Below are 16,994 nucleotides of genomic sequence, written 5' to 3'. Positions count from 1 at the left end.
ACTAACCTGGATTATATGATGTGTATTCTAACGTTTGATAAGATAGCTTTGTTTACACAAAAAGAATCTGAATTGTAGCTTCAAATCGTTGTTTTTGCATTTCCTTAGAAGATAAAAAAAGATGATATACCGGAATAAATATATTCATCAGGCTATATTTTAGGGAAGCAGAGCACAGAAACAACCAAATAAATTGAAGGCATTAGATAAGAAAAAAGAAGTAAATAAATTAAATCTAGTTTTTATCAATACATTCACTGTATCTCTACACTTTTCTATCTTTGCAAATTATCTTTATTTGCACCATGTCCACACACCTATTTGTGTATTTTTGTGTGGGTCATATTCCTTGGTGCATGACAGTCTGCTTAAAATTTCATTACATATCAGATTCCCTACCCAAAACCCAAAATACTCTGCATATAAGAATTAAATATATATTCAGATCCCCAAACAACAATTCTAAGATCATCCGCAGGCATTCCTTTTATAGTTCTCCATAAATACATTAAACAGTCATCCTCAGCTCACTCCTTGCTCAGTGTTCATTTGCTAAGCATTCCTTTTACTCCATGCATGCTATTTTCATTGTATACCATTCTTACCATATTTATCAACTAATCTAGAACTCCAAAGTCTTTCATAATTCAAGCATTACTACTTTCATCATATGCTTTCTCTAAATCAACACATCAATAAACTTTCTAACATACACACATTCCTCAGTGATAATTACACAATAAAATTTCAAAACCTTCATAGTATTATACCTTAAAAAAGAGAAGTACAGGAAAAAAGAACAAGTCCTTGAGTTAGAAACTATAGTGTCACAAGCGTCACAGTAGTAGTGTCACAATTAGAACAATCAGTGAAACAACCTGCCTCCAGAAATTGTGAATGCTCCAACACTGCAAATTTTTAAGAAGAGACTAGACAACCATTTGTCTGAAATGGTGTAGGGTTTCCTGCCTGAGCAGGGGATTGGACTAGAAGACCTCCAAGGTCCCTTCCAACTCATTATTATTGTTATTATTGTTGTTGTTATGCAGAAAAGCCTTATTTTGCCTAAATGAGAAACATTCTACTATAGATGATAGTATCTTTGATTACTTTGCTTTTTATATTTCTGATACTGCTATCTGTAAGCTGAAGAACTTATTAATGAATTTACCAGGGCTGATCCAATAGAATAGGGGTCCCCAACCCCCGGGCCATGGACTGGTATCGGGCGGCGGCATGCCAGCAATCGGTCCGCACAAACAAACAACGCCCCATCCATGGGATGCAGGCAGCCCACAAAATCACACATTCTCCAATCTGTGGAAAACCTCTCTCCATGGAACCGGTCCCTGATGCCCAAAAGATTGGGGATCTCTGCAATAGAACTGCAAGGTAAGAAATACCATTCTGTTAGGGAAGCTTGTGTGACAGTTTTTAACAGAGGTCTTTCAGATGCCTTACTAGAAAGCATGATACTAAAGTATGTGAAAGCTTACACATTAGTATCCCCCTAATTTGTTCAGACAGAAAGTATGATGCCTGACTGCTCCAATACAGAACAAAAGGTACATTACACTAGTTATTTAGTGCTCTGGCTTGAGAACTGACAGTTCCTGCTCTGCAATTTTTCTCTGATGCCAAAGTACATTAACTGTAAAGCTAGAGGGGAAGAGAATTGCTGCTTATATAATATAAAGGACAGGGTTTATGGGCACTAAAGCAATTCAGCTGTTTTTGTAGTCACTGGTCAGCATAATTATATGTATGATCCAGTCAGCTAGAGTCAAGTCAGCTCTTGTAGAATTATTTCAGTTCTTGTACTTCAGGGGCTGTGTTTCAGTTTTTCATTTTTATGTCAACTCTTAAGTTCTCAAGTAAGAACTTCATAGCAGTTGGCTACAGCATTGATTCTACGATGCAGAACACAAAATAACAGGTAGACATCTTAACATTCTCCCCACAGCAAGGAGCTCATCTGGTTTCTATTAGTCCAAAAATGCTCTCTGTTCTGGAGAATTCCCTTCAAACTCCACTGAACAGTTTTCTTCACTGACAATCAATTTAAACTTTCCATTCTGACCACAAAGCCTTTTTCAAGTCAATTCCTCACATACAAGTTACGTAAGAAACACACATTAAACTGCATTATTGGCTGCATTTCAAAGTCAAGGTAACTTTCTTGTTCATAATCTAATGATCTCACTTTTTACAATCCATTAATTATAAAAAGCATGATTTTAGCAAGTATTGTTTTGAGAAGAAACAGTAGTTGCTCCTTAATAAGGCTAAAGGAACAGTTTGCTGCCTAATGACAGATGCTACTGTTTGGTTAAAGGGCAGAAATAATAAGCAAGACAATCAATAATGGTGTATAATTTCAGCGTGTGTTGTTTTGCTACATTTTAAAACCTAACAATAATTTTTGAAGGTGTTGGGATGTCCATTTTAACAATCAAAATTAGAAGAACCTCATTCCTATTAGCTTGAAGGTGTTTCATTTACATCCACATTTTCTACTGAAAAGGATCAGTCTCATGAGAGTAAAACATAAGACAAGAATAGAAATAGTACAGTCTAAAGCAGCTTTATTTGTATCGGGGGTATTACCATCTGCTGTTTAGAAAAAAAAGTCTTTTGTTTAACATTTGGCAAAGCAGGAATTGCTGTTAAGGAGAAAAAATAGACTACATTTAATCTTCTGCAAATTAATAACGTTTACCAAATTATAAATAAAACTGATGTATAAAATGCATCTAAAGGGTTTTGATTTGGATTGCCTCCAAAATTTGCAAGCCATTTAAAGAATCTGTTACTTCAAAGGATTGGTCTGTTAATACTGTAACTCAGTATATAGAACACTTTAACTCATTCTATAATACAACCATTGTAAATTAGTTTGTCAAATAGATATTAATTATAGCACTAAATTTCAATTAAGTAGCTTGCATCCCTTCAATTGCATAAGAAAGGGAGTGATTTCTGCCAAATACTGCATTGATAGCTGTCCAAAGTATTCTCTAGTCTCCAGGAGCAGAGGAACAGCTGTCAGAATTCAAATTAGGGCAATGAGTAACTAGGATTCAGAATAAGACCTCAGAGCTAAGATTAGGAATTTTGTTAAATGATTCTGTACCACACTGGAATATATAGTGAATCTCAAGGTAATTTTTTTAACATTTTGTGTGAGAAGCATTCAGAAGAGGGTAAAATAATAGAAGTTGGCCCAAGGAAAGAGAAAAATGAAGAAATAAAGGTTGCCTAAAATATTTAATTACATAATGAGGCAGTAATTCCCAGACACAATATGATTAAATTATGGCCTCCATTTTTTAAAAAAAACAGAAGCTATAATGCCTTGACTATTACAGTGGGTTATTTCCCTCCACCTCTGAAAGTTAATTTTTTGGGACAAAGGATATGGTTGAGACAGTGGAATGGGATGGGATGAATTTTTTGGCCGTTTTTTAGTTGGAAAATATGGGTAGAATTACACAAATATGCTTAGCTTCTAAAGTTCAATATATCTATTTACAATAGTAAAATGAGCTGAGTAACTATACAGAAGCCAATTTGTTCATATATGCTCAACATCTATAGTTGGAAACATATCATCTTGGTTTTTTTAGCTAGCATTCCACTAACACTATTTAAATAATTTTGTTTAAATATTTAAAAATATTTTTAACGCATGGACAATAAAAAAACTGCAGAGCTTCAACTTCACCTCTGTATTTCCTATGTTTCTAATTGAAACATGGTCTAGAGACATTTCTAAAAATATTTTCTAGCAATTTACTGAAACTCTCATTTAAAAAAGGAAAAGAAGAAAACTTATATAGTAATTTTGTGTAATGACAAAAAGACAGTAAAGAATGATCAACAACGTAAACAGAGGGTGCCAGTAGGTGGGAAATTAAGACAGAAAAATGAAAGCTGGGGATGAGTATGGGCTGACAAAATACATAGAAACTGCTGGGCTTATGGAGAAGAAAATCAGTGAAAGGGCTAGGTCAAAAATGGTGCCTTATCTTCAAAATGACAGGACAATATTGGATGTTTAATCTCTAAAACCATGGCTATGACAGAAAAGAGGCCACATAATATCCGGCTTGCATATGCTGAATTGCTAAATGTCAGAATTACACTGATCAGGCTTTACAACAGAAGTCTGAAACAATCATCTCACGGACTCCCAAGGGGTCCATGCTGCAAGAATTGTGCTGGTGAATTGATTCATAATATTGTTTTGTCATTTTAACATGTGAACTTCTCCACTCTAAGACAAATTAAAGCAGCTGTTATTAAATAATCTCATGGAAAACAGGTTTGTGTTTTTCCACTTGGATAGCTGTCCTACTTTTGTCATTTATTTAGCTTCCTGCACAAATTTATATTTTAAAAGGCATGCCTGACAAGCTAATTAGCCATGGGAAGCTTTTAGTGAGGCATCTGTGACACTATTTAAATTTCAGAGGTGTTTACTAGTGCAAAATATCTCTAGATCAAAATATCCTAAACAAAATAGCTAAGGTGCCATTAGGTTGCAATAAATGCTATCATTGCTAACTTTGTAAAATACAAATGTTGCTTTTGGGAAGAGTAGGCAACAGGAACACAAAACAAAAGTAGTAAAATGCTAGCCTATAGGACTCATTTTCAATAAAACACATTTTAATATACAACTTTACTTGCATTTCTGAAAAGAATGGTGGCTGAAATGCAAAATAGTTCACTTGCCTTATGCAACATTCTTCGCCCTGAAGTGAAGTTAGCTCCATCCCCCTTAATATTCTGCCAAGACCTGGCTATGTCTTTAGGTTTGGAGACCCAAGGACACCGGTGAATATTCATTCAATTGTGCCTTGTGGTTTTTTATATTTTAATAATGATTATTTTACATATTTAATAATTGATCTTTTTAAACATAGTTTTGTTATATATCACCCACTTTAGTGAGGTGGGCGGCCATATAAATTTGATTAATGATAAACTACCTTATCCTGCTAGGACAGGCCATCCTACACATGCCGACAGAGAGTGCCAACTTTGGATCTTGTCAATCAAAGAATTCGGACTAGTAGGATAAGAGAAGAGACTTCTCTGCTGCAATGTCTGCCCTTTGGAACATTTTTCCCTCTAAGGCAGAGGTGGAGAACTATGGCCCCTTTTGGACTTGTGGACTTCAACTCTTAGAATTCCTGAGCCAGCCATGCTGGCTCAAGAATTCTGGGAGTTGAAGTCCACAGGTCATAAAGGGGCCATAGTTCCCACCCATCTGACATAAGATCTGCCTCCTCCCTCCTGAAGACCTGGCTCTGCTGGTTGGCCTGGGGGCCAAATGGGGGAGTCCCACATTAGAGGTGGCTGCTAGATTGATGGTAGACTCCCCCTTCCCCCTTGGTTTCTGCTCTTAACCCATCCATCATCTTCTTGTTATCATTTTGATGTATTTATTCTTGTGTTCCTTTGTTATTGTTACTTTATTGTTCTATTATTTCACTTCTGTCTTCTATACATCTTTTCATTTTTCTTCCTTTTTAATTATTGTAAGCCTCCTAGAGTAGCCCCATGGTGAAATAGATGGCAAATAAATTTAACAAATAAATAAAATAAACAAAACAGAAAAAAACCCTTCATAATGGCATTTAAAGAATAATGGTCAAAGTTTATTTTTCCAACTGTACAATTTTAAATATGTAACAATATAAATAAAATCAAGCAGTCCATGTTGGACAGAAGCACACATTCCATTTGGATCAAGGCACTGATTTACCACAATGCAGTAGGCCAGCATTAAGGTGGATCATTGAATTCCCAGATTATTTCCTTCACTGTCCTGAGTCAGCTGCTGCAGTATGTTTAAAATAACCTCTGTTCTTTCCAGTAAAGTTAGATTTTTGTTTGCTGCTGATCGCAAGAGAAGTGAATAAGCGTACTTATTCACCTTAAGGTTTTCTTCATCTTTACTGCTAGAGAAAGGCAAAATGGAACACAAGTTATCCAAATGCTTAACACTGACAAATATTGTCTTTGCTACAGCACATCAATAGGAACAAGAGACACTTTAATTTGTTCAAGAGGGAGAGTTCCCTAATTTACACTAATTTTTTTCCCCACTGAAGATTTTTGAGTCACATCTCGTACTGCTTCCAAAAGTTGTCCAAATCCTTAAAAACAATTTTTCAAGGGGTGTGAAAGTTTCATTTCAGTGGCAATTTATTAGATCAAAAACTTATATTCTTTCAGAAATACATCATATATAAAATTAACTGAAGTTGTCTGTATGTTTCTTTCCTATCCTTTTTAATAAGAAAGCAAATAGAAGTCAGTTTATCCATGGGAAAACTGGGAGAAATTACCCTCTTACTCTTCTGAGAAGGCAGAAAAAAAAACTAACATTCATTCCATTCTGCTATCTGGAGTATCTCATTATTATCTCATTCTATATGTTTTCATCCGTGGCTCTTAAAATTTTCACCTTTCTTATGATCCCTAATTACTGTCAGAAATAATTGCATTCATTCCAGTTCTACCTTATGTTTTTTCTAATGCACATGGTTATTCACTTGTGTAGAATTAAAGAACTGTTTGGCAGGAAGCCTTACCCCCATTTATGTACCATTAAGCTAGGGACAGTTCTACAAATTCCATTCAGTTTGTTTTTTACGCCACTATCAGAATATTATTCTCACCCTCAAATTGATTTCCCTTTTTGCTCTATAAAATTTCATTTTTCTTTCTTATTCTCTTTAATCTTATCTCAGTTCTTCAAAACACCATAAAATTATCCATCAGTATCCAGCCCTGATTTTATCGCCCCATTCAGCAGACTTCCCCCTCAGATCAGCAACAAGTTTTTTCTTTGCACCTTAATAAACACTTTTACAATTCTTTCATCTTTATTTTTTTATGTCTGAGTAAAACCAGAATCCCTGACTTGCAAATTATGACATAGGGGACAGTGAGCTCTTTCAAAACTTGATTATGATATACTTCAATACTATTTAATTTAAAATATGGTTATCTTTTTGGCAACAATAATACAATCACAAAATTCAACCAGATTTACCTCAAACAATGGAACAGCAGTTTAGGCATCCATGATGACCCTATATTTCATCTACTGACCGTCAGATTTTGAAGATGAGGATGATTACAACAACAACGACAATCAAATATATTAAGGTCTTTATGTTCTTATTTGGAGTCTCATGATATTTTGGCCGCTTTTAAAATTATTATTTGGGGAGGGGGGTTATGATATTATGCAAAATGATGTGTAAATACTTGTAGTGCAAAGGTTTTCTATCGTAAGTCAAAGACTTCACCAGACTCACTTTGGCAATTATTGCAGCCTAAGAAGATGGGAGATTCTGGCATTTGCGGTTGATTCCATGTTACTGTTGTTACCAATGTTGTTGTTCTAATTATTATCATAATCATCTTAAATGATCATTGCATCCTCTTTGCCCTGCCATTTTATCTTCTCTAGAATTCTCTAGATTTTTTTAAATGTATTTTTTTAATTTTTTACAATAACGTTCTTTAATGCCTAGTAAATAGTGTATTGCCTGGGTTCAATGTTTAAAAAACAGTAATAGTTAATTCTATAATCCCATAATCAATATGTTAATTAGTGATATATTTATTTGATCTTCTTTTCATCCAATGGTATTCTTTTATCAACATTTAGCAAATATCATTCTTAAAATTCAATACATATAAAGTTAAATATAAATCTTTTTCTTGAATTTATACAAAAAATAGTAACATCAGCACATAGCATCTTTTTATCAGTTTATATTTCAGTTATATTTATAGTAATCATCTTATTAAATCACTATATGTCCTGTTTTCAAAATTCTTATTTAAACCTAATTTCCCCTCTGTATTCAAACCATTCTTATCAGTCATAGTTTTCTCAAAGTTAGTAACCTTTAAATATCCAACTTTTTCATTCATATATGCCATCCCAATATTTTCACATTTCATATATTATAAAAATTACTATACTACTTGTATGTCTTATCTCTCTTACTATGAGACCCCTTTATATCCATAATTTATCTATTCTTTTAACCATATTCAAACAAGTGTTTAATCATATAGTACTTCCTTAGGTAGACCACATCAGATCTCTCATATCTGATTCTAGCCTCTTTTTGCCAAGTAATTTTCAAAATTAGTGTATTCAACTTGCCCAGGAGTTTTTCCTGTATTTTTGTGAATGCTGTTGGGAATAGAAAAAACAAGTTAGATATTTTTTGTCTCCGAAATTTTAATGATTGTCCTGGTTGCTCTATAGTCCATTTTGTTAGATTTTCTTTCCAATCTTCAAGTTGATTTTGAGGTCCTGAAATATAGAATATCTTTTCCATTTCCATTGTTAGGGTAAAACCTTGCAAATTTTCTTTTGTTTGTATTAGTTTGTAGTTCTCTTGATCTATAGTTTCCCTTTTGGGGGTCACTGACCTCTGATTTATATTCTGTTATCTGGTCTGTTTGTTCATTCTTTTTCATCATTTTCTGAGAATTTTTTACTTGTAAGTTAAGTTGGAAATGTGCTCATTTATGCCATCAAAGTTGTTTTTAATCTCATCATGATTTGAAATTATTGTCATTTGAATCTGTCGCAGCACTGCATACATTTCCTCCTGGAAAGTATTTGCCTTGTCTTGAATTATCGCTCCTGCAGATCTCTAATGTTCCAGGCTGGGGTCTTCAAAGAAGGATATTACATGTAGTTTCCTGCGACTTTTTAATAGGTATGCAGTATCCATTTTATTTCCCCCTTCCAGATGTTCTTTCACTGGTACCATAGTGTCTGTGTTTCGCCTTTTAAACCAGCCAATCTTAAAATCCAAACCACCAAATTTTATATAGTTTTTATCTTTTTATATATGTTTTTTTATAATCCAATGTGTTTCTAATTATCAAAGCACCACTGAAGGCAGTATTTTATAACATTTCTTTTGTTCAGGAGTCTTCCAATTTATCTTCCAGCCAAGGTTGCAGTCCAAAATGTTTGACTATCCAATAAAATTCCCCCCTAGAAGATTAGCCAATTGTTAAGTTTTTCTTTTTCTGCAGATAGTTCTTAAACTTAAAGGTCACAGTAAATCTTTATAATCCCAGAAGGTTAGCAGTTTTTGAAGCAAATGTAGTTCTCAATTTGTGACATATGGCCCAGTATGTTTACTTTCTTTTTTCTCAGCTGTTCTCTATTTGGCTGAAAGTTATTAAAATTCAAGGGAACAGATTATTCTTTGTTTCTAGGCGTCTTGCCAATTTCTGAGTCAGTGCTGCTGTTGTTCTATACTCTAGTTCTCCACTAGATGTCAGTAGTAGTTATTTATTTTCCAACTTTTCAAACAAAGAATTGGATTTTTTTTTTATAATTTCATCAAAACTGTTACAGATGTAAAATCTTAACGGTTATTCTTAATTTTTAAATTTATCCAGATTATAACATTATTAATTTCATTTCAATGTATTTCTTTCCCCCATGAAGTTAATTCGCTGCTTCTGTCTATGGAAGGGTGGGGGTATAATCCCCTCCCTTCTCACTTTTGGAGGATTTCTTGCTTTGGAGATTTTTTTTCAGGGAACCAATTACAAAATAGAAGAGAGAAAATCAATGTTCTCACCCAGTTCCAAGCACGCTGTTCACCATTATTCTGGTTAGTGCTCTTGGACTTCAGCTGCTGGTAGCTTGGGCGAGACACTGATGAGCAGCTAGCCTTTCTCCTGTCGGGTTGGAGGGCTTCCTCTGGATCGAGCGGAACAACCACTGTCATTCTGCAATTATCAGGGCACCCCTACTTCATCACCTTTCCGGGGCAACTTTTGACCCAGTTAGGGTCCCCTGGCAAAGTGAAATCAGCCGTGGGGTGGGAAGCCCCGTGATCTCTCGGCTGCGTCGCTACGGGGTAGAACTGCAAGTCCCTCAATAAATACTTTTAAGCACTGTCAAGTTATTTACCAAAAAGACTAAGCACAACTGTTCTTATTTGGGAGCTAGGGTTTTTTTCTTTCAGATCTATCAGGTTCCCCCAAACAGGTTCCTTTATTTAAAAAAAATGGATTTCAATTTCAGCATTGCAGAGATTTTGCTTATTCATAAATCCTCACTACAGTAATTAAAGGCATTAATGCCTGCTAAAAGAACTGCCCCATTCAGTTCCAACTAAAGCAAAAAGGATAAATACCGTGTGGCTTCCCCAATTCTGACTCCAACAGCCTTCAGTTGTTATTTCCAATAATTTTCTCCAGATCCATTACATTCACTCCTGCTCTTGAAGGAATCTCCAATTTATGCCACAGGTAGCCCTTGACTTATGACGGTAGCTGGACCCAGAATTAACATTGTTAAGTGATGCAGTCGTAAAGTGCAACTGAATTGCTTAGCAATAGCAACCTCTGAAGTCCTGATTGCCAATGACAACTCAATCCCATGGTTTTTAGGTGAGGCAATTTCCTAAGTCAGACCTAAGTCTGACATGTCAAACTTGTGACGTCGCGCAACGTTGTCAGGATAGTTTTGCGATTGCCAGCAATGGGGTGGGCGTGGCTTCCGGATGACATGTCCAGCCCATGGGCCGGCAGTTTGACACACCTGACCTAAGTCAATGCTTTAAACAGAATGACTTTTTTTTTATCACGGTGAATTAGAATAGAGCTGGAAAGGACCTTGGAGGTCTTCTAGTCCAACCCCCTGCTCAAGCAGGAGACCCTATACTATTTTAGATAAGTGACTGTCCAGTCTTTTTTAAAAAAAACTTCCAATGATGAAGCACCCACAACTTCTGACAGTAAGCTGTTCCAGTGGTTAATTGTTCTCAATGTTAGGAAATTTCTCCTTAATTCCAGGTTGCTTCTCTCCTTGATTAGTTTCCATCCACTGTTTCTTGTCCTTTCCTCTGGTGCTTTGGAAAATAAGTTGACCGCTTCCTCTTTGTGGTGGCCCCTCAAATATTGGAATATGGCTATGTCACCCCTAGTCCTTCTTTTCTCTAGACTGGCCATGCCCAATTCCTGTAACCATTCTTCATGCCATGCGCCCCGCACCCACTTACCATTGCAGCCTACATCTCGCCGGCCCACTTCTTCTGTGGCATCCCCCAGCCTGCATTTTACCGTCATAGGCCTTTCTAAAAGGCCTCTGCAGCCGAGAACCGAGCTACGGATCCAATGCATAGCTCAGTTCTCAGCTGCAGAGGCCTTCCGGAAAGGCCTCTGATGGCAAAATGCAGGCCAGAGCTCCATTCTCAGCTGCAGAGGCATTTCCTTTGGCCACAGAAAAGTGGGCCAGCTGGGCAGGGCTGTTGGTGCCACCGCTGTGAGGTGAGGGGAAAAAGATACCCCCCTGAAAATAAAGCCTGATGCCTCTTTTGGAGGGAAGAAAAAATAAGCCCAGGTCTTATTTTCGGGGAAACACAGTAAGTCCCAAACCACAGCTTGCTATTATGACTATTCATTGCCAGCACACACAAAAGTATTCTAATATCCGCCATGATTAGAACTATCACAAAAATATAAGTGGCCCTCATTTAGACACCACAATTGGGACCAGCTTGGTTGTTACATGAAGTGATCACTAAGTAAAACCACAACTGCATGTATGATCTTAATTTGGTTTATAGACAGGTGAAGGGCATAGCTGTTAAGTATGGGTCATATAATACGAGGCAGTTGCTAAACAAGGACAACCTATATTGTCTTCTGAATTCATATTTTAATGAGCATACTATAATACCTCTGGTGATTTATATCATACTCTTTGAAGGAAATACTGATTTTAGTTCTCCCCATCTGCCCCAAATGAGAATTTCAAATTTCTATTACTATTACTATCATAAAATTAGAGCAATTATGGGTATCAACAGGTTATATAGCAAATGAGTTAATTTTGAAATAGGAATTATATTCTTTATGTTCTGTATTTATATTGCCATCTTGTGGAGACTTAGAAATTCTATTACAATTCCTGTGAACCTTCTATTACAATTTCAACCTGCCATATATTCATCTCCTTTTCTCTATGGATATTTTTTGTCCTAGAATGCTAACATTGTTAGTTTTGAATTGATACTGGTTTTTTCCTGGCAAGACTGTAGATTGTCTCCTTTCCCTGTAAAAACAAACATTGACAGCTTTCCTCCGATTTGGATGAATCAAAGTAATGAATTACTGCTAAAAACCAGAAACTTTCATAACTTGATATAAGTCTAAGATTCAGCAAACTACACAACACAAGCATGTAATTTATCTTCTTTATCCATTAGTACCATATATGAAATATGTAAGAATTAAGGACATATGAAAGAAATCATAAAAGGGTAATACCCTTTTTCTGTATCTTCAGTCCTATCTGAATCTTCTATGTCCAACAGGATATATGTAGTACTATGAAAGACAGATAAACAAGCATTTCCTCACGTAACAAGTCTCACATTAGATAAGAACATGGAGTAAAGGAAAATGAAACACTAAAACAGTTTACCCAACTGTTTGTGCATCCTAAAATATGACCACATATACAGAATACACATGAAATAGCAGTAGATAACTCTGTGGAGTTTGGAAAACTATTCTAGGATTTCTATTTAGAGTACCGATACCCAGCCAGTGATTCAAGTTCATATTTAAAAAGAAATTTCTCCATGGTTTGGAATGAAGTTAAATGAAAGTAACACAATAGGTTGGCACTTACCCAGTTTTCTTTTTGGTTGATGAAAGCAATTTGATGAACTGAAGAAGAAGAAAAGACAATCGAGATTCAAATATACCAAGGAGCTTTAATATTTCTTCCTTATTAAGGTTAGTAGATGGATCTTCAACAGGAACTCTTTCAGCATTGTTTAAGTCATCAACAAATTTCTAAACAGAAAAGCGTTATGGAATTACTGTAATGTCTAAGCAATCGCCTTCAGAATTTCATTGGGTGCACTTCTACACTCAGAAGTCTATAATGCTATGTTTTTTTTAAAAAAGTAATAAAATTGAACCTGCCCAGGCAAACATCTTTTTATAACAAATATGAACTCTGATACGTGAAATCCAAACATAGTATACAATATAATATGAAAGCAAATCTGAACATAATATACAAATATGAAAAGTAATAGTTACCTGTTCACATTCAGCACCAAGCTCTTTCCTGATAGTTTGAAAAACAGACCGACACTGAATCATTATATCTAAGGCCCCAGACAAAGTCTTTAGTTTTCCAGTGCTGCTATTCTGACCTAATAGAATCAGAAAGGTAAGCAACATAAATAGTTCATAATTGCCCGGCCCCAAAATAGGAATCTACAATTTTTATTTTTTGAATATATACTGTAAACATTTTGTTCAAATGTTCCCAGAAAATTCATCTATTTAAAATAGGATTTGCACTTTAAATTAGAGAAATGCCTTAATTTACTTTACTTACTTGTCATCTGAAATTCAGCAAAAGCCACTCTTTCCAGTTGCACACGGAGAAGTTCACATGGTGCATCCTTCAAGAGCTGAAAAAACTTCACAGCTTTACTGTAATGAAGATCAACCAGTATCCTGTGCTGTTTACGCTGATGCTCATCACCAACCTTCATCAATAACATATTTTGGCAGGTCAGCTCAAGAGAATAGCAACCAGTATTTTATATTAGGATATTTTACCAACATACCCATTTATAAGCATGCACATTCACAGAAAGACCATGTATCATACACTTTTGGAGAAAATACCTGATTTCTCAAACAGCTGTGGTACATGGAAGCCAACCTGTGATGAATTGTGGCTGCTCGGTACTGGCAAAGAGGTTGCCGTGTAGTCACTATCTCAACATCACAGTATTTCAAAGATTTCATCATTGACTCACTAACTTCTTTTTCTATCTAAAATACACAAAAGGAAAATTTTCAAAATTTATATGATTTATATTAAAATCAGTTAACTAAATAACCTCTTTATAGTCCTGTCCAAAATGATAATAAGCCTCAACTGTGATCATATGATTTGTCTCCCAATGAAATCATGTGAAATCTATTTTCAGGCCTAGTTCACCACTGAAACTGCTTTGGTAATCCCACAAGAATAAGCTATGTCAGAGAGACACAAAGTGACAGTCATATTGATTTCCCTGGATTTCTTTCCAGTTTTCTATAGTTGACCATGATATCAGGTGAATGGCATGACATTCTAAAGCATGGTCAATGGAGCCAGGACAAAAAAAATACGTTTGATCTGATTTCAGTTAGAAATATATTTATTTACAATAAAATTACATTAACTGAATGCACTATATACTATATACACAATACATACTATACACACTATATATTAATACACACTATATACGATATACAAAACATATATCATTATATACACAATTTGCCCCTTTTTGTCATACAGTATTTACAATTCAGTAGAAAGTGAAAGAGCTTTAAAGCCTACAGCAGAAGGCTCTGAAAAGGGCCTCAGATTGTACATTTCTATCTTAAATAATGGGGGGTCCACTTATCTGTTAGAAAAATTGTCCCAAGTGTACCAATCCAATCACAGAGCTCTGAGAATCCTGTTCATAATCCTATCAATGGGATTCCTAAGGAACAGTTATCTGAACATAGTCTTCCTTATTTATTGCAACCTTGTATGATTTTTTTGTCTTTGTCAGAAATCATCAATAATTTTGTTTCATCAAGATGCTTTACCAGGTTTTTGGTTCTTTTTAAGTGTGTGTATAGCTTTACAATGCAATTTTTAATTAGTTATTTTAAACTTATGTATAACTATTTGATAGACGCTTAACAGAAAAGCAACAAAGTCACTTAGTAACAAACAATCATATCGAAGTGGCATCTGACAAACCATATATAGATCCTCATTATTTACCCATCGGTAAAACAATAATTGATTTTCAATGATACCTGTTCCTGAGCTTTCCTAGATAATGGTGCATAATCTTGCAGCAGAGTTGCCATAGTAAAATACGTAGTGGACAGTTCCCAGCTGACAGAATCCCAGACAGCTGGATGGACTTCTCTTTTGTTCAAAGACCGTAAGGCCTTCAGATAATAATCAACAGCCTATAAAATTTAATAATTATGGAATATGAGACATTTACAGATTATGGAAACCAGTAATAGTAAAATCACAAAGGGCAGTCAATAGTAGGGGCTGATTTTTAATGCTAAGTATAAATACAATTATATTAAGATTAAGACTTTCTCAATATGGAATTCTCCAGATATAAAGGACTACAGAATTCCTAGCCTTTGGGTATATTGATTGGGAATTTGGGATATCTGAGTATATCAAAGAGTCACAAGTTACAGAATATTACTGTAGCTTTTAAATGTCTCTATACATTCTGGATTCTGAAAATATTTTCACAATTTATTGACTTTTCAAATATTAATAAATGAAAGATTCAGTGTAAATTCTTATATATCCAAAGCAATATCCTTTTATGATCATTAATCAGGGTCCTCTACCCAAAGTGTTCATTACACTTTTTAAAAATTAAGTTCTATAGTTCCCTTGTGATTGTTTTCTATTAAAGAAAGAATGTGGAAAAATAAAGAGCTATTTGGCTTCCACAACATATTTATCTAATGTTACAATGTGAAGCCCCAATGTGAATAGTTACTAATATAAATAATCCAGTGGAAAAACAATCTGAATCAAGAACAAAAAAAGCTGCCTATCCATATTTTATTAAAAACCTATTAAAAAATTTAAAGGAGTTATAAGTTTGAAAGAAAGATTTTAAACAATATTGCCAGGATAAAATTTAGATACTAATATGAATTTCTTGTCCTTATCAAAGATAAAACTGCATAAATATTAGCTTTAGAAGTACATGAGATTCATAACTAACATTTTGTACTATTCTTGAAAACTTAAGTGTATGCCATGATGATAAAGTTAGTGTACAATCATACTTTTTCACTGATGTATTGCTTAAATGTTTAGGCCTAGCCTTACCTTATTATAATAAAGAGCCTCTTCAGGAGAAAATTCTCTTTTGAAGTCTCCACCCACAGCACAGTGTGCATGTGCACAAATTCGCATCAATCTTCCCATGTTACACAACAGAAGAGCAGCATTGGTAGAATCATCAATAGATTCAAAGTTTTGAATCCCTTTTTCAAAAAAGGAGAAACTTTTCTTCCAAAGTTGCTGTTCTACTGTAGATACCGTTTTGCTCTCTATAACAGAATAAAAGGAAAGGGACCCATTTCATTCAAAGAAATCAGAAAAACTACATGGAATAAACATCTGGACACCATTCTGGAAAATTAAGTAAAAATATTTTTACTTCAAATGCATAAAGAACATTTCACATGTTTTTGTTTTTCCAAGAGACACATTGGAAACTGTCAGGAGTCAGCAGCATGGCAGTACAAAAACAAACAAATAAATATTTTTTAAAAAGCTGTTTTCAACTTGTTTTCTTTTTGAGCTTTTTGGTTCCATGATGGCTACCAGAATTGTGAGAAAGTCATAAATAGCTAAGGATTTAAATCTAAATTCTTAGATTTCACAGGAAAATTACTCCTAAGAGAGAATATCCTTCAAAAAGCATACTTAATTATAATGTTTTCATGTTAACAATCTCATATATGTTATTAAAATGTATTCAAATTTTGATTATAAAAGAGCACAAAAATCATGAGTTTTGATCTGATTAAATATAAATTATTTATCAGACCACAGATGCAAGTTCTACTTGATCTTTTCTATAGATATACTGTAGTATCAAGTTACAAATGAACAATGAAAAGGCCCAATAAACTCTAGGAGCATTTTACATAAGATAGGCATCCTTATATGTATTATAAATGAACAGATAGACCAGCGGTTCTCAACCTATGGGTCGCGACCCCATTTGGGGTCGATCGACCATTTTTCGGGGGTTGCCAAAGGTGGCGATCTGCCATTTTTCGCGGCGCCGTGCACACGTGCCGTGCATGGGGGCGGCGCCGCGCACGCCGCGCATGGGGCA

General features: G+C 35.0%; 1 protein-coding gene across 4 annotated transcripts in view; it reads right to left on the bottom strand.

Annotated features, from left to right (window-relative positions):
• Window positions 1-16,994, bottom strand: part of EDRF1 (erythroid differentiation regulatory factor 1) — a 60,362-nt gene that overhangs the window by 17,691 nt on the left and 25,677 nt on the right. For 2 of the 4 annotated variants that reach the window (XM_039342534.1, XM_039342696.1), the window contains 7 exons: window positions 15,974-16,197; window positions 14,914-15,072; window positions 13,732-13,881; window positions 13,436-13,589; window positions 13,132-13,247; window positions 12,713-12,879; window positions 5,640-5,969 (listed from right to left, as the gene is read on the bottom strand). In XM_039342534.1, coding sequence (XP_039198468.1) covers window positions 5,804-5,969; window positions 12,713-12,879; window positions 13,132-13,247; window positions 13,436-13,589; window positions 13,732-13,881; window positions 14,914-15,072; window positions 15,974-16,197 — 1,136 coding nt within the window. In that variant the 3' untranslated portion in view covers window positions 5,640-5,803. Of the gene's footprint in view, window positions 1-5,639; window positions 5,970-12,712; window positions 12,880-13,131; window positions 13,248-13,435; window positions 13,590-13,731; window positions 13,882-14,913; window positions 15,073-15,973; window positions 16,198-16,994 lie in introns of those variants that run through there. The other 2 variants (XM_039342620.1, XM_039342781.1) reach the window with 2 other exon arrangements.

The sequence above is a fragment of the Crotalus tigris genome, unplaced genomic scaffold (assembly GCF_016545835.1).
Source record: "Crotalus tigris isolate CLP2741 ecotype Arizona unplaced genomic scaffold, ASM1654583v1 scf7180000017536.10889498, whole genome shotgun sequence".
NCBI lineage: Eukaryota > Metazoa > Chordata > Lepidosauria > Squamata > Viperidae > Crotalus > Crotalus tigris.
The sequence above is the reverse complement of the archived record's forward strand: the minus strand, read 5'-3'. Positions and strand labels throughout refer to the sequence as shown.